At 42.9% G+C, this 24597-nt stretch overlaps 1 protein-coding gene across 2 annotated transcripts in view; it reads right to left on the bottom strand.

Annotated features, from left to right (window-relative positions):
- The window catches only part of mcc (MCC regulator of WNT signaling pathway), a 115643-nt gene that overhangs the window by 2954 nt on the left and 88092 nt on the right, over positions 1-24597 (bottom strand). For both annotated transcript variants that reach the window (XM_084140295.1, XM_084140296.1), the window contains exons 14-18: positions 21805-21988; positions 13652-13886; positions 12638-12850; positions 293-384; positions 71-193 (exon numbers count right to left, since the gene is read on the bottom strand). In XM_084140295.1, coding sequence (XP_083996421.1) covers positions 71-193; positions 293-384; positions 12638-12850; positions 13652-13886; positions 21805-21988 — 847 coding nt within the window. The remainder of the gene's footprint in view (positions 1-70; positions 194-292; positions 385-12637; positions 12851-13651; positions 13887-21804; positions 21989-24597) is intronic.

The raw sequence follows: 24597 nt of genomic DNA, 5'->3' as shown, positions 1-24597 counted from the left end.
TCCACAAACATTTTCACTTTTAATAACCAAAAATATTTCCTCCCCCTTCTATGAGTGTTGCTATGGTTACCTGTTTGCCCGTTTGAGATCATTGACGAACTCGGTACTCTGCTGGTGGCGGACCTCGCTACTCTTGGTTAGTCTTTCCAGCGCTGCCACTAGCTCCTGGACACGCCCCTTTAGCTTCTTCTCCCTGAGACACACACATGGGATGAGTCAGGAACACACACACATAGCAGATAGACAGACATCCACACAGAGACACACACACACAGTGTGTTGGGTTTCTTACCGTCTCATTGCGTTGGTGAGCTCTGCTGCCAGGTCGCTATCATTCAGTGTCCTCAGGTCTGATAGGCTGATGGCCGGAGAGTCTCCACAATCCTGGAACATAACAATACCATGAGGAGCTGGTCTACAACCATACACTGCTACTATTGACCATTCTCATACTATGCCTGGTGAAGTGCTGGGCTGAGGTGATTAGGCTGCCTACAGATCAAACACTTAAGCGTAATTAACGGTGGTGTAGTTGACCCTTGTCAGTCAATCAACTGCTCTTCCCTCTGCCAGCCTCTAGCTGACTCAACGTTTAACCCGTCAACTTCTAGTGAATCTTTGTTTTCATTTCAACAATTGACTATCTGTGATGTGCTAGATGCCTTGCTTAAAATGCATGTAAAAAAAAATCCACTGGAGCTGATGTGCTTGATAAATTTTTGCTGCAGCTCTCTGCTCCCCTGATTGCTGAATCATTAACCCATATTATATCTGGTACTATCCCCAAGGTTTGGAAGGCGGCCCATGTACTCCCCCTTAACAAAGGTGGTGACCCTTGTGACCTAAATAATAAAACATTTTTTTATTTTATTTTTATTTTTTATCAGCCTATTTCTAAACTTTCTTGCCTAGCTAAAATGTTAGAATCCTTGATTAATTCTCAGCTAAGATCTTTATCTTTGAAATGTACATCAGTCGCATTTTAGACCAGGTCATAGCACTATCTCTGCTGCATCCCTAGTTACAGTGGGGAGAACAAGTATTTGATACACTGCCGATTTTGCAGGTTTTCCTACTTACAAAGCATGTAGAGATCTGTAATTTTTATCATAGGTACACTTCAACTGTGAGAGACGGAATCTAAAACAAAAATCCAGAAAAAAATCACATTGTATGATTTTTAAGTAATTAATTTGCATTTTATTGCATGACATAAGTATTTGATCACCTACCAACCAGTAAGAATTCCGGCTCTAACAGGCCTGTTAGTTATTCTTTAAGAAGCCATCCTGTTCTCCACTCATTACCTGTATTAACTGCACCTGTTTGAACTCGTTACCTGTATAAAAGACACCTGTCCACACACACAATCAAACAGACTCCAACCTCTCCACAATGGCCAAGACCAGAGAGCTGTGTAAGGACATCAGGGATAAAATTGTAGACCTGCACAAGGCTGGGATGGGCTACAGGACAATAGGCAAGCAGCTTGATCAGAAGGCAACAACTGTTGGTGCAATTATTAGAAAATGGAAGAAGTTCAAGATGACGGTCAATCACCCTCGGTCTGGGGCTCCATGCAAGATCTCACCTCGTGGGGCATCAATGATCATGAGAAAGGTGAGGGATCAGCCCAGAACTACACGGCAGGACCTGGTCATTGACCTGGTCATTGACCTGAAGAGAGCTGGGACCACAGTCTCAAAGAAAACCATTAGTAACACACTACGCCGTCATGGATTAAAATCCTGCAGCGCACGCAAGGTCCCCCTGCTCAAGCCAACGCATGTCCAGGCCCGTCTGAAGTTTGCCAATGACCATCTGGATGATCCAGAGGAGGAATGGGAGAAGGTTATGTGGTCTGATGAGACAAAAATAGAGCTTTTTGGTCTAAACTCCACTCGCCGTGTTTGGAGGAAGAAGAGGGATGAGTACAACCCCAAGAACACCATCCCAACCGTGAAGCAAAGAGGTGGAAACATCATTCTTTGGGGATGCTTTTCTGCAAAGGGGACAGGACGACTGCACCGTATTGAGGGGAGGATGGATGGGGCCATGTATCGCGAGATCTTGGCCAACAACCTCCTTCCCTCAGTAAGAGCATTGAAGATGGGTCGTGGCTGGGTCTTCCAGCATGACAACGCCCCGAAACACACAGCCAGGGCAACTAAGGAGTGGCTCCGTAAGAAGCATCTCAAGGTCCTGGAGTGGCCTAGCCAGTCTCCAGACCTGAACCCAATAGAAAATCTTTGGAGGGAGCTGAAAGTCCGTATTGCCCAGCGACAGCCCCGAAACCTGAAGGATCTGGAGAAGGTCTGTATGGAGGAGTGGGCCAAAATCCCTGCTGCAGTGTGTGCAAACCTGGTCAAGACCTACAGGAAACGTATGATCTCTGTACCAAATATTAAGTTCTGCTTTTCTGATGTATCAAATACTTATGTCATGCAATAAAATGCAAATTAATTACTTAAAAATCATACAATGTGATTTTCTGGATTTTTGTTTTAGATTCCGTCTCTCACAGTTGAAGTGTACCTATGATAAAAATTACAGACCTCTACATGCTTTGTAAGTAGGAAAACCTGCAAAATCGGCAGTGTATCAAATACTTGTTCTCCCCACTGTATAAATGATGTGGTTAATTGTATGGATAAAAGGCAACATTGTGCTGCCCTCTTCATTGACCTGTCAAAGGCTTTCGATACTGTTGATCACTCACTGTTAATTCAGAGGCTTTCCTCAATTGGCCTAGACCAGACTGTATGTAAAAGGTTAAAACAATTACTTGACAGATAGAACTCAATGTACTGTATATCTACTGATGGTGTGAAATCAGGTTTCCTGGATTTCACAAAAGGTGTCCCGCAGGGGTCGATTCTGGGTCCTGTACTTTTTACTGTTTACATTAACAATATCGACTTGTCTGTAAGGGATTGTAACCTGCACTTGCATTCCAAGATGGCAGCATGTCAAGTCGTTTGTCAAGTCGTTTGTTTGTGACTAGTACATTTTAACCTATTAATAATCTATTTATTTATGGTTGCGTAACTTCGTTGTTGCGTAGTGCAAACTATTTTATTTTTGCTGGTGTAAAGATCACGGGTCCTCCTCAACTCGGAACTTCATTACTTGAAGTTTACCAAAGTAACCCTATCTCTGGCTGGCCTGAGTTCCTCGTTAGTCCGCGGAGTGTCTTGTCCGAGCTGCTCCTTGCTCTTCGCCTGGCTGTCAGTGGTAGCTCAACCCGTTCTCTCTATCGCCCTCAACACCCAATCTACTCACACACGCAAACACTCACATTGACTCACATACACGCTGTCCCTCTCTCCACTTACCTTCGTTGGCCTCTTGTTTTTTGGTCAGAGAAAATGACAATTTACGTGGTATTGCTTTGTGCACTGACTTTATTGAACTCTGGAGAAAACGAACATTGTCGCAGGGTGAGTACATCTGACAATGTACTCTCGCGTCCATTAGACATTTTGTCTGCAGGAACTCGCTCTTTTTCACTCGGTCCACTCGTCCAAGTGCCGATGCATTTGTGGCATGATGTGAACAGTACGAATTTGTGTCACTACCAAAGTCTAATGGTTTTAAATGACTGTTTTGTATTGTCTGGAAACTCACTTGTAGAATTCGCTTGCAGTAGGTCTCTTAAAAAAGAGAAGCCGTGCAAGGTTATTAAACAGAGGTGCCTAGTTATTCTTCTGTTGTTGATATCAGGTAACGTGCAACCTAACCCTGGCCCTGATATGCAATGTCTCCAAACCCCCTCTGATTTTAAATCAAGATCTGGTTTTGGTATTTTTCATTTAAATGTACGCAGCCTGTTGTCAAAAATTGATGGGGTTAGGATTTGGGCTAAATCAACTGATGCTGATGTAATTGTGTTTTCGGAAACCTGGCTCAGCAAGTCTATTTTTGATAAGGATATTTGTATAAGTGGTTACAATGTTTATCGTGCAGATCGGGTTAAGAAAGGTGGGGGTGTGGCTATATATGTAAAATCTAAATTCCATGTAAGTGTGGCAAAGTCTGAAACTATTTGTAAACAGTTGGAATTTCTTGCTTTGAATATTGAGGTTTCAAAGGGCCTCTCTATAACTGTGATTGGCTGTTATAGACCCCCCTCTGCTCTTGGTGATGCATTTTCTTCTTTGACGCACCTTATGTCTAAACTTCTTTACAGTGAAATGATCTTGATTGGTGATCTCAACTGGTGTTGGTTAAAGCCGGTGTCTGATGATTTAAAAATGTTTTGTAATTCTATGAATCTTACCCAGTTGATTAATTCACCCACTCGCCCAAATCTTAAATGCCCTGATAAATCTACCCTGATTGATTTGATATTGACAAATGTTCCACATAAATATTCTGCGGTTGGTGTTTTTTGTAATGATTTAAGTGACCATTGTGCTGTTGTTGCTGTTAGAAATACTAAGGTTCCAAAGACAAATCCACGTTTTATTCGTAAGAGAAATTTGAAGTGTTTTAATGAGCAGGCTTTCTTTCATGATTTGTTTTATTTTGACTGGAGCAAGATTGAGCTTATCCCTGATGTGGAAACTGCCTGGATATTCTTTCATGATGGTTTTTTCCAAATAGTAAACAAACATGCACCATTCCGCAGGTTCAGGGTTAAAGGGCGGGATAATCCATGGTTTTCTTCTGAGCTGTCTTGTATTATTCACGACCGTAATCTAGCCTGGGCTAAAGCAAGGAAATCTTGTTCTGATGCTGATTGGCTTATTTTTAGGCAGTTAAGAAACAAGTGTTATTTTCTTCTCAGGAAGGCCAAGTCTGAATATTTTATGTCTGTTACCACTGATAACCTGAATGACCCTAGAAAGTTTTGGAATGCTATTAAGTCTATGTCTGGTAACAGTAATGTTAATGAATTACCGTCATTTGTTTTGAAAGACTCTGTTGCTATATATGACAAAACTGAAATGCTGAATTGTTTCAATGAGCACTTTGTATCATCTGGTAGGCTGTTTGATTCAGTGTCCTCTGTCTCTGTACAACCCTGTGTGGATGAACCAGTGTCCTCTGTCTCTGTACAACCCTGTGTGGATGAACCAGTGAGAGCTGGTCAAACTTTTAGTTTTCTGCCATTCTCAGTGCAGGTGGTACATAAAGCCCTGAAATCCTTAGATCAAAGAAAGCCTGCAGGTCCTGATCTTTTGGATCCCTGCTTTTTAAATCTGGCAGCTGATTTCATAGCTGAACCACTTACATATCTGTTCAATCTAACCCTGGAATGTAATGAAATTCCAAAGATCTGGAAATCAGCATTTGTCCTACCACTTTTAAAAGGGGGAGATCCAACTCTTTTAAATAATTATAGGCCAATCTCAAAGCTGTCACCCCTGGTGAAAATACTTGAAACCCTTGTAAGTGAACAGCTAAAAGAGTTTTTATTTACTAACTCTATTTTATCAATGTATCAATCGGGCTTCAGGAAGAAGCATAGCACAATTACAGCAGCCATGAAGGTTTTAAATGATATCACTGAAGCCCTTGACAAAAAACAGCACTGTGTCTCACTTTTTATTGATCTCTCTAAGGCTTTTGATACAGTTGATCATGCTATACTAAGGCAGAGATTGTTGAGTGTAGGTCTTTCGGAGCATGCAGTTGCATGGTTTGCTAACTATCTGTCTGATAGAACTCAGTGCACTCAATTTGATGGGCTTATGTCTGTTAAATTGTCTGTCCTGAATGGTGTGCCCCAGGGCTCTGTACTTGGTCCTCTCTTATTCACTATTTATATTAATGATTTAGACAAAAATGTCCAAAATGCACAACTTCATTTTTATGCTGATGATACTGTTATTTACTGTTGTGCCTCATCTCTTACAAAAGCTTTCCAGAACTTGCAAACTGCTTTTTATACTGTTCAACATACCTTGTGTCAATTGAAGCTTATCCTCAATACTGACAAAACTAAACTAATGGTGTTTTCTAATGCAAGAAATAGACCTCTGAACCTTTCACCTGTTACTACCTGTCAGGGCAAGGAGATTGAGGTTGTAACCTCATATAAATATCTTGGAATTCTAATTGATGACGGCCTCTCTTTTAAATTGCATATTCAACAACTTACAAAAAAATTGAAGCTGAAATTGGGATTTTATTTTAGGAATAAGGCCTGTTTTTCTTTTGAAGCCAGAAGGAGGCTAGTATCAGCTACATTTATGCCTTTACTAGACTATGGGGATATTTTATATATGAATGCTTCCGCTCAGTGTTTGAGATCAATTGACACTCTTTATCATGGTACTTTGAGATTTATTTTAAACTGCAAAACCCTTACGCACCACTGTACTTTGTATACCAGGGTTGGCTGGCCTTCTCTAGTCACTCGTAGGCTCAGTCACTGGTATACTTTTATTTACAAAGCCATTTTGGGTTTACTACCTTTTTATTTGGGCATTTTTATTGTTCAGAAATGTGGTGGGTACTCTCTTCGTTCACTGGACTTTATCCTGCTAACTGTTCCAAATGTCCGAACTGAATTTGGTAAAAGGTCTTTTATGTACTCTGCGCCATCGTCTTGGAACACCTTACAAAATAATTTTAAACTGGAAGAACTTGTCCCGATTGGTGTTTTTAAATCTCTGATGAAGGATTTTGAGGCTGATTCCCTGACCTGTCAATGTTTTTAATTTGCTGTTTTTGATATTGTTATACTCTTGTGAATTCATGAATGGTTTTTACTAGATTACTTGTAGTTTTTCATGTTGTCTGTAATTTTTTGTAATGACTTGGTGCTGCCTATCTTGGCCAGGACGCTCTTGAAAAAGAGATTTTAAATCTCAATGAGCCCTTCCTGGTTAAATAAAGGTTAAATAAAAATAAATAAAATAAATAATGTATGCCGATGATGCCATTGCCCCCACGGTTGACCAGGCTCTATCTGAACTACAATCTGCCTTCATTGTATTACATAAAAACTTTATTGACCTGGAATTAGTACTGAATGCAGATAAAACTAAGTATATGTTGTTCTCTAGAGCGCATAAAAATAAGTCTGATGATATAAGCGTATGTACTTTGGATGGTGTCCATATTGATCGTGTCCCTGCTTACAAATATCTGGGCATCTGGATAGACGAAAAGCTGTCTTTTAAAAAGCATATTGAAGAAGTTAAGAAGCTGAGAATAAAAATGGGCCTCTTCAATAGAAATATGTCCTGCCTTTCGCTAAATAGTAGAAAGCAGATTATTCAGTCGACGTTCCTATCGGTCCTAGACTATGGCGACATCTATATGAACGCAGCTGCCACTTCATTAAAGCTGTTTATCATAGTGCACTGCGCTTTATGACAGGCGACAATTTTTGTACTCACCACTGCATTTTCTACCAGAAAGTTGGTTGGCCCTCTTTGATGTCACATAGGTTGATACATTGCTATTTTCATTTATAAAGCCCTTTTACAAAAAGTCCCACTGTACCTAACATCATTACTAAACTTTAGACATACGAGTTACCACACCCGGTCTCAGGGATGGCTAACTCTAGAAATTCCTTCGGTCTCCACTGAGTTAGGTAAATCAGCTTTTAGTTTTCTTGCACCTTACTTGTGGAACAATCTTCAAAATGTTCTTAAATTTGATGTGCTGGTGTCTCTAGGGCAATTCTGAAAGCTAATTGAGGACCTTATTACTGATTGTGTTTGTTTTTCTTTCTGCTTGCATTTTGCATTTATATTTTCATGTGTGTATTTTCTGTAATTCAGGGCTCATCTGTAAAAGAGACCTTTGTCTCAGTATGACTCCCTGATAAAATAAGGTTAAATAAAAATCCACAGATGCAGAGACGCGATAGTCCCGCGTCCCATTGTGACGTAGCTACACGGCTCTGAGACCACCATCCGCGGGGGATGCACAGCTCGACCGCACACCTCCACAAAATTCCCAACCAATGCGTCCCATGTACACGTCCTCTATTCATTTGAATGTGTTGACAGTTGGAGAAATTGCTTGATCCACGCTGATAATTGCAAAAGTATGAATGCCAATGGGCCAATATTCTAAAACACTGTTGTGCCTACACGTTTTGGACTCTGATCAGTGCTTTACAGTGATCAAGTTAACAAAAATCCCTTTATAATAACACATTCTATCATCGCGTTTGCCTAATGGCATACAGTTCAGCAGAAGTGTTTTTACGATTTACACACATGGGGGGGCTACATGAGAGGAGACGTAATTTAGGGCTACATGAGAGGAGACGTAATTTAGGGCTACATGAGAGGAGACGTAATTTAGGGCTACATGAGAGGAGACGTAATTTAGGGCTACATGAGAGGAGACGTAATTTAGGGCTACATGAGAGGAGACGTAATTTAGGGCTACATGAGGGGAGACGTAATTTAGGGCTACATGAGGGGAGACGTAATTTAGGGCTACATGAGAGGAGACGTAATTTAGGGCTACATGAGAGGAGACGTAATTTAGGGCTACATGAGAGGAGACGTAATTTAGGGCTACATGAGAGGAGACGTAATTTAGGGCTACATGAGAGGAGACGTAATTTAGGGCTACATGAGAGGAGACGTAATTTAGGGCTACATGAGAGGAGACGTAATTTAGGGCTACATGAGGGGAGACGTAATTTAGGGCTACATGAGAGGAGACGTAATTTAGGGCTACATGAGAGGAGACATAATTTAGGGCTACGTGAGAGGAGACATTATCAGAATCTTTTTTTATACTACACAAATGACCAAAATGAGTGGCTACTCTGACACTGTCAAACAGATAATAAAAACAACCTGTGCCTGGTTTCCCAAAAGCATCTTAGACTAAATTCATTGTTAGAACCATAGGATCCTATGGTTCTAAGATTAATTTAGCCTTAAGATGCTTCTGGGAAACCGGGCCTTGTTCTTGACCTGGCCCAGGGCCAACAAAAATAAAGGAGAAACACAGATTGTACAATATTAGGAGGAAATATATAAATATTATAGGCTACAGTAGGCTACTACATCAACTTTCCAGTGGCACTGACTCACCCGTACCAGTGATGGTCTCAAGATAGGCATGAGTTACTTAAAAACAGTGCTGTTAAAGAGGTAGATTTTCCTGACAAATTTGTCTTCTCTTTTCAGCAGTAAGCATTTGCTTTCCAAACGTATTTCCCGCGATTGTATTTTGATATTTGCAAAATACCTTTAGCTATTCACTGACAGCACAAAGAGAACTAAAATCTATAGAAATAGAATCCATACAACGAAAGTGCCCATTCAAGTCAGGACTGACAGCCATTTAGAGCATACCCATGAGTTTTGTTGACGCTGAGAACGGAATGTATATATTTGAACGTTACTAATGTTTTCTTGTGGTTTTTATGGAAAGTTTTCTTAATGTTCAGAGAACAGGACTTTAAATTGATCCATGAGGAAACCTGCAGAAAACATAATGCTGAAGTACTGGAATTCCTACAGAAGAACGTTGTTTCTCAACATTCTCTGAACGTTCTGAGAACAGGACTTTAAAAAGAACCATGAGGAAACCTGTAGAAAACGTTATGGGAAGGTTGTATGCAAAATGGCCATAGGACAACCACGCTTTTAGCAAGCTCTAAGACACATATGGTTCTCGGAACGTTATATGCTAGCTGGGTTCTATGGATTATATTTCTATTGCCACAACACAACAAGCCGTTCAATATTTGGCAAGCGTACTGCCCAAATTAAGGCAGTGTTCAGACAGGAGTAATTATATAATTTTGGAAACATTATTTCATTTTCCTGTGGCTATGCGATTTGGAGAAGGTAATCTGATCCTAGATCTGTGGTTAGGGGCAACTTTTACCACAACTGTCACATGCAGTAAAAAGCCTGGTCCATTAGGTGGCAGCACTACCACCAACCCAGGGGAGAACGACTGCCCCCTCTCATTGAAGCCATGAAGTTCAAGGCCGTCCGGTGTACTGTAGGCTGTTGTTTCCAGAAAGCAGGATCCCCATTATAATGAATTGGAAAATGGCAATCTTCGTGGTCAATATTAGTGTAAATAAAAACATTTTTTGAATACAATGATGGTACCAATAATTGCTTCTATTACACCAGATGTATGTCCTTGAACCGATTATTTTAAAGTAGCACACAAAAGTAGTTATAAGGATAATTTAACAGCTAATGGCAGCCTGCAACTTGAGTTACTCAATGAGAGGGGGCAGCACTGAGCTAGCCTGCAACGTCACTTCCTGGACTAGCTCAAACTGTGCATGTTATGTCTACATAAAACTCCCCTTGAGATGCCCTCTTAGCCGCTAAAATCAAATTAATTGACTTCAAATGGGCCATTGAGTCTTCACAGGGTGTGACGTCCTCGATGGCTTTGTGCATTCATATATAGTCAATGCTTCAACCACTTATCCCTGTGTATTTGCCTTACACCTGGACAACAGAACAATACAGCCCGACTCACACTGGACAAGCATGTCAGAGTATTCATTTAGCATGCTACATGACTTATCGAGTTACAGGTATGCTGTCACACATTCAGGGCCTGCTATCCTGCTAGCCTGATTTGATTACAGGGCTGATGATGGAGATTGGAACATGGCTTCCATTAAGGTAGTGGGGAAATGGATATAGGAAGAGACAAGGGAGGAGGGGAAGATACTGGGAGATGCTGGTGTTGTGTGTGTGTGTGTGTGTGTGTGTGTGTGTGTGTGTGTGTGTGTGTGTGTGTGTGCGCGTGCGTGTTGGGTAATAGCCTTTGTGCTGTGTGCACTTTGCTTGATTGGGCTTGCAGTGTGTGTGTGTATGCGTGTTACAAACATCCGCCGCTCCAGGTGATGAATGGCTCCGATCATGGGCCCTGACAGAGCGGAATGATCTAACATGGTGTGTGTGAGTGAGAGTGCATGCGTGTACACTCCCCCACAGCGGGAGGTATGTGTGGCTATTAGAGTCTTTCCCAGTGTGTGAAATACAATCAAAACAGGCCATTTCTAGACCCTAACAATAAGAAAGGCAATAATAGTGGCTGCTCTGGCTTTCACTCTGAAAAGCACCTTCCTTCAAAGATGGCCCTTTGATTGGCATGTTCAACGCTGGCTGCTCCTAGCAACCAAGGAGTAAGCTTCATTGAACAAACGGAGCTACGGTGATAGCAGGGAGAGAAGGGGGGTTCGAGCTTTAAGGTAGTGTGTGTATGTGTGTCTGCATGTAAAGCTGTAAGGGTGTGTTTTGGAATGTGTGTGTGTGTGTGTGCATGCCTAGAGATGTGAAGTGCATGTGTGTGTTCACGTATTCCCTATACCAGCCAGCGGACATGGAAGGGCACTGTTATCGTATCCAGTGGATTACAAGGCTGATGTAGTGCCACCAGCATTGGAAGCTCAAGGCTATGATCAGAGAGAAGCACACCTCTATTCTATTCACTTTCTTAATCCTGGCAGACACACAGCTGATCTCTATCTATCTGTATTAAAGAAATGGGCAGAGAAGACTAGCGCATGGATGGTGTGAGGGGCTTAGCGCTCTGATTTCGAATTGACCTCCCAGACCTCTTGGAGTTCAGGTAAAAGTCTTTGATAGTTTAGAATTGCACTTGGGGCTCTGTAAGTCCTCATTTGTCTACTTTCTCTTCTCATCCTCTCATTTTCTTGTCCTCTTATACAGTACAGTACTTCACTCTCCGTCTTCACCTCCATTTGCCTTCCTTCCTCCTCTCCTCTCACTTTTCCTTTCTTGTACTCAACATTCTCTTTTCTCTCCCACTTCTTCCACTTTTCCTCCCTCTCAATACTCTTAAGTCCATTCTTGTATTCTCCCCATCTCCAGGTTTATTTTGATCTCTATCACTGTGTGTATACAGTAGGACTCTCACAGACACACAGTGGCCCCTCCTCTAGGGCCACAGCTCAGAGTACAGACAGACAGCTCCCCAGAGGAAAACCCCAACAGACTGAGAAAGTCTCCAATTATTTTAGTAGTAGAGTAGAGACTTCTTTCTCACACAGGAGACTTTCACTAAGGGGAGTACTAGTGTGCAACTGCCAACCCTTCAGAGTGACAGGCCCTCTCAGCTTTAGGACTGTTGTGTATGGGGACTCAGAAAAGCACCACTCATCCCAGGAGCCAAATATATACAGACAGACAAGGTATGAGGGAGATGGAGAGGAGGAAGAATGGGGCCAACAAGACAGAGGGGGGAGAGAGAGGGAAATGGGGGAGAGATACACTCCAACGAGAGGAGATCGAGAGAGCGAGCGAGAGAGAGAACGATGGAGAGAGAGAGAGAGACACTCCAAAGAGAGGAGAGAGAGCAGTGAGTGGACAGAGCTGTGACTCAGCCTCCAACCTCTTCAATGATTCATGTGACTGACTGGTTCAGAGTGAATGCTACTGCGTACAGGAGAGAGACACACCGTCAACAAGTCTCAATCTCAATCCAAGCCTGAATCCTGCTCTGTGGTAGACCTGTTAGGGGCTGTGGCTGGTGTTTCCATAGGTGGACGAGGTCTCTTTTCGTGTCGAGAATTTAGGGCGTAAATATGGGTGCACCCTCACCCTGGCACTTGCCCCTGCCATGCAGCCAGTATAAATCTTAGAGGCCAATGTTGGGTGGTTGTTTGGGGCAAGTGTGTGTGCATGCGTGTGTGTTGTCCACTCACCTTGGCGGCTTGGCTCTTATCTTTACTACCACTCCCAGTGGAGCTGAGGGATCTCCTGCGCTGCTCCTGCTGCTCCTCCACCTCGGCCTTCAGGTGCTCAATGTGCACCAGGTAGGCCTGCTCTTGGGCCTCCCGCGTGCTCAGCCGCAGCTCCACTGCCTTCTTCTCCTTCTCCAGCAGGTAGAGCTGGGCCTTCAGCTCCGCCATCTCCTCCTGGGGGGGGGATAAAAATAAAGGGTTAACAAGTTAATATAAACAAGCTACAAGTTATTCTTATCAAGGGGTGTTGTAACCACATGGAGGAAAGGGGAAAAGGGAGGGAGGAAAGAATGATACACACTGAGTATACCAAACATTAGGAACACCTTCAAGCTCATCACCGTGCACTTTCACCACCCTGTGAAGTTCATCATACCTCATTTCATCTGTAGCCTCATAAACTGCCCGCTTTCCCAAGTCGTAGTGGGAGGACCACACAACATACCATCATGTGACTCCAAGTTTACTTCCATATGATGGTTATTATATCAATATTTCTCACATAATTAATTTTACAGACACAAAAAAGATCCCACCTTGTCTAGCGTATTTTGTTTTGTCGACATTTGGAAAGTTTACATACACGTGCAGTTTCCATCAGGCCTGTTGTGACATTATTTATCCGACATGTACTTTACTCGCATAAAAAGGTTTGATGGAAACCTGGTTACTGACAGTGACTCAATTAGCCCATGCCTGATAATTTTTTTTAGATTGGAAAGTTTGTCTAGCGGCCAGCTATCTAAACTTGTAGTAATCGTGGTTGAATTAACAACCGGGGGGGGGCCCCCCATTGGTTTTGTTAGTCACTCTCACTTAGATATCATATTAAAAACTGAAAAATGTCTCTCCGCCCCCTGGCAAAATGAGTAGAATTGCATGAAATTAGTTATAAAATGTGTGTTCATACAAGTCTGTGTGTATGCTCCCACTCTCGCCGCACTCTCGCTCTCTCCCTCCCTCCCTCCCTCTCACCTTCATGGCCATGAGCTCCTGCATCAGCACGGCGTTCTCCAGGTCCAGACGGTGCGTGTCTCCCCGGGGCTTGACCTCAAGGCTGAGGGGGTCGACGTGAACGCTCTCTAGCTCCAGCATGGTCAGCTTAACCGCCGCACGGTCATTCTTCAGCTGCTGCACGTAGTCCTTCAGCCGCTGCTCGTCCTCCTTGGAGAAGTCTGTGTCGCACGAGCTGGTGGTGGAACTGGTGGTGCTGAGTACACACACACACAAAGATGGAGATGAGAGATCTCGTAAAATGATGCTCTGTTGGATGATAGCTAGCATCTAGAAAGTGGTCTTCATTTCCCCCTTAACAGTTAAGATCACGACCAGAGGCTAAACTGTTCCTAGATCTGTACCTTGCGAGTCTGACACAGGAAGAAAGGAAGTCACCAAATACTGTGTAGAAATCGTCCCAGAGACCAGAGACTTGTTTTTACTCTTTGCTATACACAGTGTCCTTGGGAGACGAAGATGATTTGATTTGAAGATGAAGTTAGAATACCTCATGATAAGCAACAGGCAATGTTCCCTCTAAGCTCCCCTGGACTGCCGCGCAGAATAAATATCAGCCCGCGCAGAGAAGCACGAGATTGAACTTCATTTAACTTTCTAGAGTTTTCCCCCTTAGTTAACACTTTCAACGTTTCCCTTTACTGTGGGAACTGTGATCGAATCAATGCAATATTAGCCACATATTAGTCAATGCAACATAACGAAACAAAACAAACTATGCAAGAGATTTTGTTGAAGGAGTAGGAATCTATTGCATTGACATGCACAACTCAGCCGTACTCTACACAGACCGGTGCGGCATAACCAAGATGCGCTTGTTTTGAGATCAAAGTGAGAGCTGCATGTAGCCACATGTGCACATTTGTTCATATCCTTTGCTAGTTAATGAGTAATTAGCCCAGTTATAGATAATTGTAGTCAGCAATGGGGGAGTGATTGCTTCCTACAATAGCACAAAACGTGTACATTTCTAGACATCTTTGAAAAGAGTCTGGTAAAGAGCTTTTTTTGTTTTGTCTTAAAGGGGCAGTGTTGTATTTTGAGACAGGCTTGAATAAGCTAAGTAGCCGATAAGCATCGGGTAGCATAATTTGTCTGATTCTCTGTAATAATGGTATGGGAATAATAACACATTATATTTTGTAAAGTGGTTTCTTGCATCAAACACCACAACATTTTCAGTCACCTGAAAATGGATAAACAGGTTAATGTCAAGCCCTGCATGTTTCTTTCTCCAAAAGTCATGGAATGTAGGCCTACATTGAACACGACACATTGGCTTCTATTGTAGGTTTGCATGATAGAACATCTATTTCCATGTTAAAATGTTATGGGATGCATTTAATCCATTGTTTTTGATGGTAGGCCACTCTTGTAGGCCTACATTATGATCAAATAGCCACAGCAGCCTACTTGACCACTGTCTGAAACTGTGACTTAATGCGGTACAGCCTCAGTGTTCACAGTGAACGCACGCTGGAAGTTGCACAGAATTTTCATAACGTTTAAGTTTGCGCTCAGCAGACCTGAAATTTCCTTAGTGCCGAAAAAAATTAGAGGGAACATTGGCTGCAGACCATCCTACTTACCAAGAGAGTTTTCATCTATATTTTTCGTAGCTGACTATTTACCACTAGAAACCGATGCTGGCACTAAGAGCGCACTCAACAAGCTGTATAGGACCATAAGCAAACAAGGAAACGCACACCCAAAGGAGGCGTTTCTCGTGGCCGGTGAATTTAATGCAGGGGAACTGAAATCAGTTTTATCTACATTTTATATCAGCATGTCACCTGTGCAACTAGAAGCGACACATTTCTAGATCCCCTTTAATCCACACACAGAAACGCATACAAGGCTCTCCCTCGCCCTCCCTTTGGCAAATCTGACCATAACTCTATCCTCCTGATTCCTGCTTACAAGCAAAAACTCAAAACAGGAAGTACCAGCTCAATACGGAAGTGACCCGATGAAGCGGATACTAAGCTACAGGACTGTTTCACTAGCATAGACTGGAATATGTTCCGGGATTCATCCGATTACATTGAGGAGTTTACCACATCAGTCACTTCTTTAATACGTGCATCGACGACGTCGTCCCCACAGTGACCGTAAGTAAATAATATCCCAACCAAAAGCCATGGATTACAGGCAACATCCACACTGAGCTAAAGGCTAGAGCTGCCGCTTTCAAGGAGAGGGACACTAATCCTCAAGCTTATAAGAAATCCCGCTTCTACCTCTGACGAGCCATCAAACAGGCAAAGAGTCAACACAGGACTAAGATCGAATCCTACTATGCCGACTCTGATGCTTGTCGGATGTGGCAGGGCTTGCAAACTATCAAGGATTACAAAAGGGAAACCCAGCTGCGAACTGCCCAGTGACGCGAACCTACCAGACAATCTACAGTGCATTTGGAAAGTATTCAGACCCCTTGACTTTTTCCACATTTTGTTACGTTATAGCCCTATTCTAAAATTGATTACATTGCTTTTTTCCCCTCATCAATCTACACACAATACCCCATAATGACAAAGCAAAAACAGGTTGTTTTTTTTAAATGAAGAAAATTACATTTACATAAGTATTCAGACCCTTTACTCAGTAATTTGTTGAAGCACCTTTGGCAGCGATTACAGCCTTGAGTTTTCTTTGGTATGACGCTACAAGCTTGGCACACCTGTATTTGGGGAGTTTCTCCCATTCTTCTCTGCAGATCCTCTCAAGCTCTGTCAGGTTGGATGGGGAGCATCACTGCACAGCTATTTCCAGGTCTCTCCAGAGATGTTAGATCGAGTTCAAGTCCGGTCTCTGGCTGGGCCACTCAAGGACAGTCAGAGACGTGTCCCGAAGCCACTCCTGCGTTGTCTTGGCTGTGTGCTTAGGGTCGTTGTCCTGTTGGAAGGTGAACCTTCACCCCAGTCTGAGGTCATGAGCACTCTGGAGCAGGTTATTATCAAGGATTTATTTGTACTTTGCTCCGTTCATCTTTCCCTTGATCCTGACTATTCTCCCAGTCCCTGCCGCTGAAAAACATCCCCACAGCATGATGCTGCCACCATCATGCTTCACCGTAGGGATGGTGCCAGGTTTCCTCCAGACATGACGCTTGGCATTCAGGCCAAAGATTGCAATCTTGGTTTCATCAGACCAGAGAATCTTGTTTCTCATGGTCTGAGAGTCCTTTAAGTGCCTTTTGGCAAACTCCAAGCGGGCTGTCATGTGCCTTTTACTGAGGAGTGGCTTCCATCTGGCCACTCTACCATAAAGGCCTGATTGGTGGAGTGCTGCAGAGATGGCTGTCCTTCTGGAAGGTTCTCCCATCTCCACTGAGGAACTCTGGAGCTCTGTCAGAGTGACCATCGGGTTCTTGGTCACCTCCCTGACCAAGGCCCTTCTCCCCCGATTACTCAGTTTGGCCATGTGGCCAGCTCTAGGAAGAGTCTTGGTGGTTCCAAACTTCTTCCATTTAAGAGTGATGGAGGCCACTGTGTTCCTGGGGACCTTCAATGCTGCAGAAATAGTTTGGTAACCTTCCCCAGATCTGTGCCTCGACACAATCCTGTCTCGGAGCTCTGCGGACAATTCCTTCGACCTCATGGCTTGGTTTTTGCTCTGACATGCACTGTCAACTGTGGGACCTTATATAGACAGGTGTGTGCCTTCCCAAATCATGTCCAATCAATTGAATTTACCACAGGTGGACTCCAATCAAGTTGTAGAAACATCTCAAGGATGATCAATGGAAACAGGATGCACCTGAGCACAATTTCGAGTCTCATAGCAAAGGGTCTGAATACATATGTAAATAAGGTATTTCTGTTTTCGCTTTGTAATTATGGGGTATTGTGTGTAGATTGATTTAGAATAAGGCTGTAACGTAACAAAATGTGGAAAAGGTCAAGGGGTCTGAATACTTTCCGAATGCACTGTAAATGCCTTCTATGCTCGCTTCCAGGCAAGCAAAACTGAACCATGCATGAGAGCCCCAGCTGTTCCGGACGACTGTCTGATCTCGCTCTCCGTAGCCGGATGTGAGTAAGACCTTTAAGCAGGTTAACATTTACAAGGCCGCGCGGCCAGACGGATTACCAGGACGAGTACTCAGAGCATGCGCTGACCAGCTGACTTCACTGACATTTTCAACCTCTCCCTGACCCAGTCTGTAATACCTACATGTTTCAAGCAGACCATCGTAGTCCCTGTGCCCAAGAACGCCAAGGTAACCTGTCTAAATGACTTCTAGAATTCTGGAAAATATAAAAATAATTGTATGGGGTCCCTTAGGGTTGTTTATTAACCATTATTTTACCAGGTATTATGAAAGAAAGCACATCTCTTTCACACCAAGGACACGGAGAAGAGCTGCAGGGTAGATGAGAATTATGTGCCTATTTGAAAGCTATAAAAAAATGTAAGAGTAGCTCGTGACGTTTCATTTTTTAGAAAGTAGCTCTCATGCTAGAAAAGGTTGGAGACCACTGCTCTAGAGTGTACTTGCATCCACAGCAGAGCACTGTGGACTCTCTCTCATCTCCTACACTAATTGCCAATTGTCTGTTATGCCTCTGACTTACATGTGAGCCGCATATGAATGTCATGTCTTTTTCTCCCAGAGCAGTGACTGTAGATGAAAGCTTTGTTTAGGGAGCGGCTTCCTTGCCTGAACTGTCATGGGCACTTGAGCAGAGGGTTGGCTTTAATTATGTTTCAATATGGATTGACATTTAAATAATTAACTAGAAAGATCCTCATAGAAAAGAAACAGGAACACGTGTGAATTGAACACATTGCATGACATGGGATATTCACCAATGTGCAGACATTCTCAAACAAGAACAAACAGTTAGAAGACACTCCACACACACACACCAAAAGTATGTGGACACCTGCTCGACGAACATCTAATTTAAAAATCATGGCCATTAATATGGAGTTGGTCCCCCCCTTTGCTGCTATAACAGCTTCCACTCTTCTGGGAAGGCTTTCCACTAGATGTTGGAACATTGCTGCAGGGACTTGCTTCCATTCAGCCACAAGAGCATTAGTGAGGTCGGGCACTGATGTTGGGCGATTAGGCCTGGCTCGCAGTCGGCATTCCAATTCATCCCAAAGGTGTTTGATGGGGTTGAGGTCAGGGCTCTGTGCAGGCCAGTCAAGTTCTTCCACACTGATCTCGACAAACCATTTCTGTATGGACCTCACTTTGTGCACGGGGGCATTGTCATGCTGAAACAGGAAAGGGTCTTCTCCAAACTGTTGCCAGAAAGTTGAAAGGACAAAATCGTCTAGAATGTCATTGTATGCTGTAGTGTTAAGATTTCCCTTCACTGGAACTAAGGGGCTAGTCTGAACCATTAAAAACAGCCCCAGACCATTATTCCTCCTCCACCAAACTTTACAGTTGGCACTATGCATTCAGGCAGGTAGCGTTCTTCTGGCATCCGCCAAACCCAGATTCGTTTCCACTGTTCCAGAGTCCAATGGTGGCAAACTTTACACCACTCCAGTCGACGCTTGGCATTGCGCATGGTGATCTTAGGCTTGTGTGCGGCTGCTCGGCCATAGAAACCCATTTCATGAAGCTCCCGACGAACAGTTATTGTTCTGACGTTGCTTCCAGAGGCAGTTTGGAACTCGGTAGTGAGTGTTGCAACCTAGGACAGACCATTTTTACGTGCTTCAGCATGGTCCTGTTCTGTGAGCTTGTGTGGCCTACCACTTCGCGGCTGAGCCGTTGTTGCTCCTAGACGTTTCCACTTCACAATAACAGCACTTACAGTTGACCAGGGCAGCTCTAGCAGGGCAGAAATTTGCCACGTTGAAATTAACTGAGCTCTTCAGTAAGCCCATTCTACTGCCAATGTTTGTTTATGTCGATTGCATGGCTGTGTGCTCAATTTTGTACACCTGTCAGCAACGGGTGTGGCAGAAATAGCCGAATCCACTAATTTGAAGGGGTGTCCACATACTTTTGTATATATATTGTACAGTGGGGAGAACAAGAATTTGATACACTGCCAATTTTGCAGGTTTTCCTACTTACAAAGCATGTAGAGGTCTGTAATTTTTATCATAGGTACACTTCAACTGTGAGAGACGGAATCTATTTAAAAAATCCAGAAAATCACATTGTATGATTTTTAAATAATTAATTTGCATTTTATTGCATGACATAAGTATTTGATCACCTACCAACCAGTAAGAATTCTGGCTCTGACAGACCTGTTAGTTTTTCTTTAAGAAGCCCTCCTGTTCTCCACTCAATACCTGTATTAACTGCACCTGTTTGAACTCGTTACCTGTATAAAAGACACCTGTCCACACACTCAATCAAACAGACTCCAACCTCTCCACAATGGCCAAAACCAGATAGCTGTGTAAGGACATCAGGGATAAAATTGTAGACCTGCACAAGGCTGGGATGGGCTACAGGACAATAGGCAAGCAGCTTGATCAGAAGGCAACAACTGTTGGCGCAATTATTAGAAAATGGAAGAAGTTCAAGATGACGGTCAATGACCCTCGGTCTGGGGCTCCATGCAAGATCTCACCTCGTGGGGCATCAATGATCATGAGGAAGGTGAGGGATCAGCCCAGAACTACACAGCAGGACCTGGTCAATGACCTGAAGAGAGCTGGGACCACAGTCTCAAAGAAAACCATTAGTAACACACTACGCCGTCATGGATTAAAATCCTGCAGCGCACGCAAGGTCCCCCTGCCAAGCCAGCGCATTTCCAGGCCCATCTGAAGTTTGCCAATGACCATCTGGATGATCCAGAGGAGGAATGGGAGAAGGTCACGTGGTCTGATGAGACAAAAATAGAGCTTTTTGGTCTAAACTCCACTCGCCGTGTTTGGAGGAAGAAGAAGGATGAGTACAACCCCAAGAACACCATCCCAACCGTGAAGCATGGAGGTGGAAACATCATTCTTTGGGGATGCTTTTCTGCAAAGGGGACAGGACGACTGCACCGTATTGAGGGGAGGATGGATGGGGCCATGTATTGCGAGATCTTGGCCAACAACCTCCTTCCCTCAGTAAGAGCATTGAAGATGGGTCGTGGCTGGGTGTTCCAGCATGACAACGACCCGAAACACACAGCCAGGGCAACTAAGGAGTGGCTCCGTAAGAAGCATCTCAAGGTCCTGGAGTGGTCTAGCCAGTCTCCAGACCTGAACCCATTAGAAAATCTTTGGAGGGAGCTGAAAGTCCATATTGCCCAGCGACAGCCCCGAAACCTGAAGGATCTGGAGAAGGTCTGTATGGAGGAGTGGGCCAAAATCCCTGCTGCAGTATGTGCAAACCTGGTCAAGACCTACAGGAAACGTATGATCTCTGTAATTGCAAACAAAGGTTTCTGTACCAAATACTTATGTCATGCAATAAAATGCAAATTAATTACTTAAAAATCATACATCTAAATCTACATGCTTTGTAAGTAGGAAAACCTGCAAAATCGGCAGTGTATCAAATACTTGTTCTCCCCACTGTATATACACCAGTGGAGGCTCATCAGAGGAAGAAGGGGAGGACCATCCTCCTCAGTGAATTTCATAAAAATAAAAATAGTGAAGCATTAAAAAAGTTAACCTTTTTAGATAAAACTATACTAAATATATTCACGTCACCAAATAATTGATTAGAACACACTGTTTTGCAATGAAGGTCTACAGTAGCCTCAACAGCGCTCTGTAGGGTACCACCGTGATGTAGCCAGAGGACAGGTTCATGGTTCTCACCCCTTCCATAGACTTACACAGTAATTACGACAACTTCCGGAGGACATCCTCCAACCTATCAGAGCTCTTGCAGCATGAACTGACATGTTGTCCACCCAATCAAAGGATTAGAGAATGAATCTAGTACTGAAAGCATAAGCTATAGCGGTTCCCAAACTGTGGGGGGCACGAGGGGTCGGGGGGGGGGGGGGCACAGGAGTATTATGTAGTAGCCTAAACCTATCGATGTTACATTGAGCTGGGTGAATGAAATATGAATGACAGTCATCCAATATGCTGTAACAGAAATAAGGCCATGCTTATAAAAATAAAAATAAATCCTCCCTCATCTTAAACGGCACCGACCACCACTGATATACACACACCTAGTGTGACTATTGGAGGACAGGCTCTCCCATGGTTGAACGCTGCAGCCAGTCACAGCGAATGCCGCTCCACAGCTACCGTCCAGCCTGCCCAGAAGATCCTTGGCTGCGTTCTCTGCGGTCTTCCTGCAGTCGTGGGCCCTCTTCAGGATCTGAGTGATGCTCTCCTCTCCCGACTTCTCACCTATACACACACACAGGCACACACAGACGGACACACAGTAGAAAGAGAGATGTCAAAAAGCTTTTATTTGCTGGAGTCATTGTAACTGCCAGGGCTATCACAAGGCCAACATGTGGTGATGAATGTACTATATCTAAAAACACAATGATATATGCCATATTAACAATAATTGAATGAAGTATTCAAACTGAAAATGTACTGTACACATATGGCTACACAAGGCTGCAAATACTATATGTAAAGTTAGTCAGCATTAGATGAATAAGGGGATGTTCTTATGACAGACTGTTTATTTGTTGAAGGGGAAAAGGTTAGGAGGGAGGTATGTGAGACAAGGGAGTCGTGATGCATGAAATTCCTCACTGAAGACATGACAGCTGAAGGAGTGAGGGAGAAGAGTTGGGTAAGGATGGAATCAACTGAGTCGGAGATTAAAATTTCATTTTTTTGTCAGGGGGTAGATCAGCTTTAAAATTGCAGATAGATTGTGGCTTCCATCAATGTAATTGTCCGCATCATTTCCAATCCCCCATATATTTTTGGGTAAATATATACAGTACCAGTCAAAAGTTTGGACACACCTAATCTTTCAAGGGTTTTTCTTAATTTTTACTATTTTCTACTTTGTATAATAGTAGTGAATACATCAAAACTATGAAATAACACATATGGAATCATGTAGTAACCAAAAAAGTGTTAAACAAATCAAAATATATTTTATATTTGAGTTTCTTCAAAGTAGGCACAGCTTTGCACACTCCTGGCACTCTCTCAACCATTATCATGAGGAAGTCACCTGGAATGCATTTCAATTAACAGGTGTGGAATTTATTTCCTTCTTAATCCGTTTGAGCCAATCAGTTGTGTTGTGACAAGGTAGGGGTGGTATACAGAAGATAGCCCTATTTGGTAAAAGACCAAGTTCATATTATGGCAAGAACAGCTCAAATAAGCACAGAGAATCAGTCCATCATTACTTTAAGACATGAAGGTCAGTCAATCCGGAACATTTCAAGAACTTTCAAAGTTTCTTCAAGTGCAGACGCAAAAACCATCAAGCGCTATGATGAAACTGTCTCTCATGAGGACCACCACATGAATGGAAGACCCAGAGTTACCTCTGCTGCAGAGGATAAGTTCATTAGAGTTACCAGCCTCAAATTGCAGCCCAAATAAATGCTTGAGAGTTCAAGTAACAGACACATCTCACATCAACTGTTCAGAGGAGACTGCATGAATCAGGCCTTCATGGTCAATTGCTGCAAAGAAACTACTACTAAAAGACACCAATAATAATAAGAGACTTGCTTGGGCCAAGAAACACGAGCAATGGACATTAGACGGGTGGAAATCTGTCCTTTGGTCTGATGTGTCCAAATTAGGGATTTTTGGTTCCAACCGCCGTGTCTTTGTGAGACGCAGTGTAGGTGAACGGATGATCTCCGCATGTGTAGTTCCCTACGTGAAGCATGGAGGAGGAGTTGTTATGGTGTGGGGTGCTTTGCTGGTGACACTGTCTGTGATTTATTTAGATTTCAAGGCACACTTAACCAGCATGGCTACCCACAGCATTCTGCAGCGATACACCATCCCATCTGGTTTGGGCTTAGTGGAACTAACGTTTTTCAAAAGGACAATGACCCAAAACACCTTCAGGCTGTGTAAGGGCTATTTTACCAAGAAGGAGAGTGATGCATCAGATGACCTGGCCTCCACAATCACCCGAACTCGAACCAATTGAAATGTTTGGGATGAGTTGGACCTCAGAGTGAAGGAAAAGCAGCCAACAAGTGCTCAGCATGTGGGAACTCCTTCAAGACTGTTGGTAAAGCAATCCATGTGAAGCTGGAATGATGTCTTCACTATTATTCTACAAGGTAGAAAATAGTAAACAGCAATCCGACCATGAAGGCCTAATACACGCATTCTCCTCTGAACAGTTGATGTTGAGATGTCTGTTACTTGAACTCTGAACTTTTAACAAGGCACACCTGTTAATTGAAAAGCATTCCAGGTGACTACCTCATGAAGCTGGTTGAGAGAATGCCAAGGGTGTGCAAAGCTGTCATCAAGGCAAAGGGTGGCTACTTTGAAGAATCTCAAATATAAAATATATTTTGTCTAACACTTTTTTGGTTACTACATGATTCCATATGTGTTATTTCATAGTTTTGATGTCTTCACTATTGTTCTACAATTTAGAAAATAGTCAAAATAAAGAAAAACCCTGGAATGAGTAGGTGTGTCCAAACTTTTGACTGGTACTGTGTGTGTGTGTGTGTGTGTGTATATATATATATATATATATATATATATATATATATATATATATATATATATATATATATATATATATATATATATATATATATACACACACACACACACACACACACACACACACACAGTGCCTTCGGAAAGTATTCAGACCCCTTGACTTTTCCCACATTTTGTTACAGCCTTATTCTAAAATGGATTAAATAAATAAAAATACCTCAGCAATCTACACACAATACCCCATAATGCCAAAGTGAAAACAGGTTTATATACATTTTTGCAAAATTATTAAAATAAAAAACTGAAATACCTTATTTACATAAGTATTCAGA

Source organism: Coregonus lavaretus, assembly GCF_964263955.1.
Source record: "Coregonus lavaretus genome assembly, chromosome: 24".
Classification (NCBI taxonomy): Eukaryota; Metazoa; Chordata; class Actinopteri; order Salmoniformes; family Salmonidae; genus Coregonus; species Coregonus lavaretus.
This window is presented reverse-complemented; position numbering and strand designations above follow the sequence as displayed.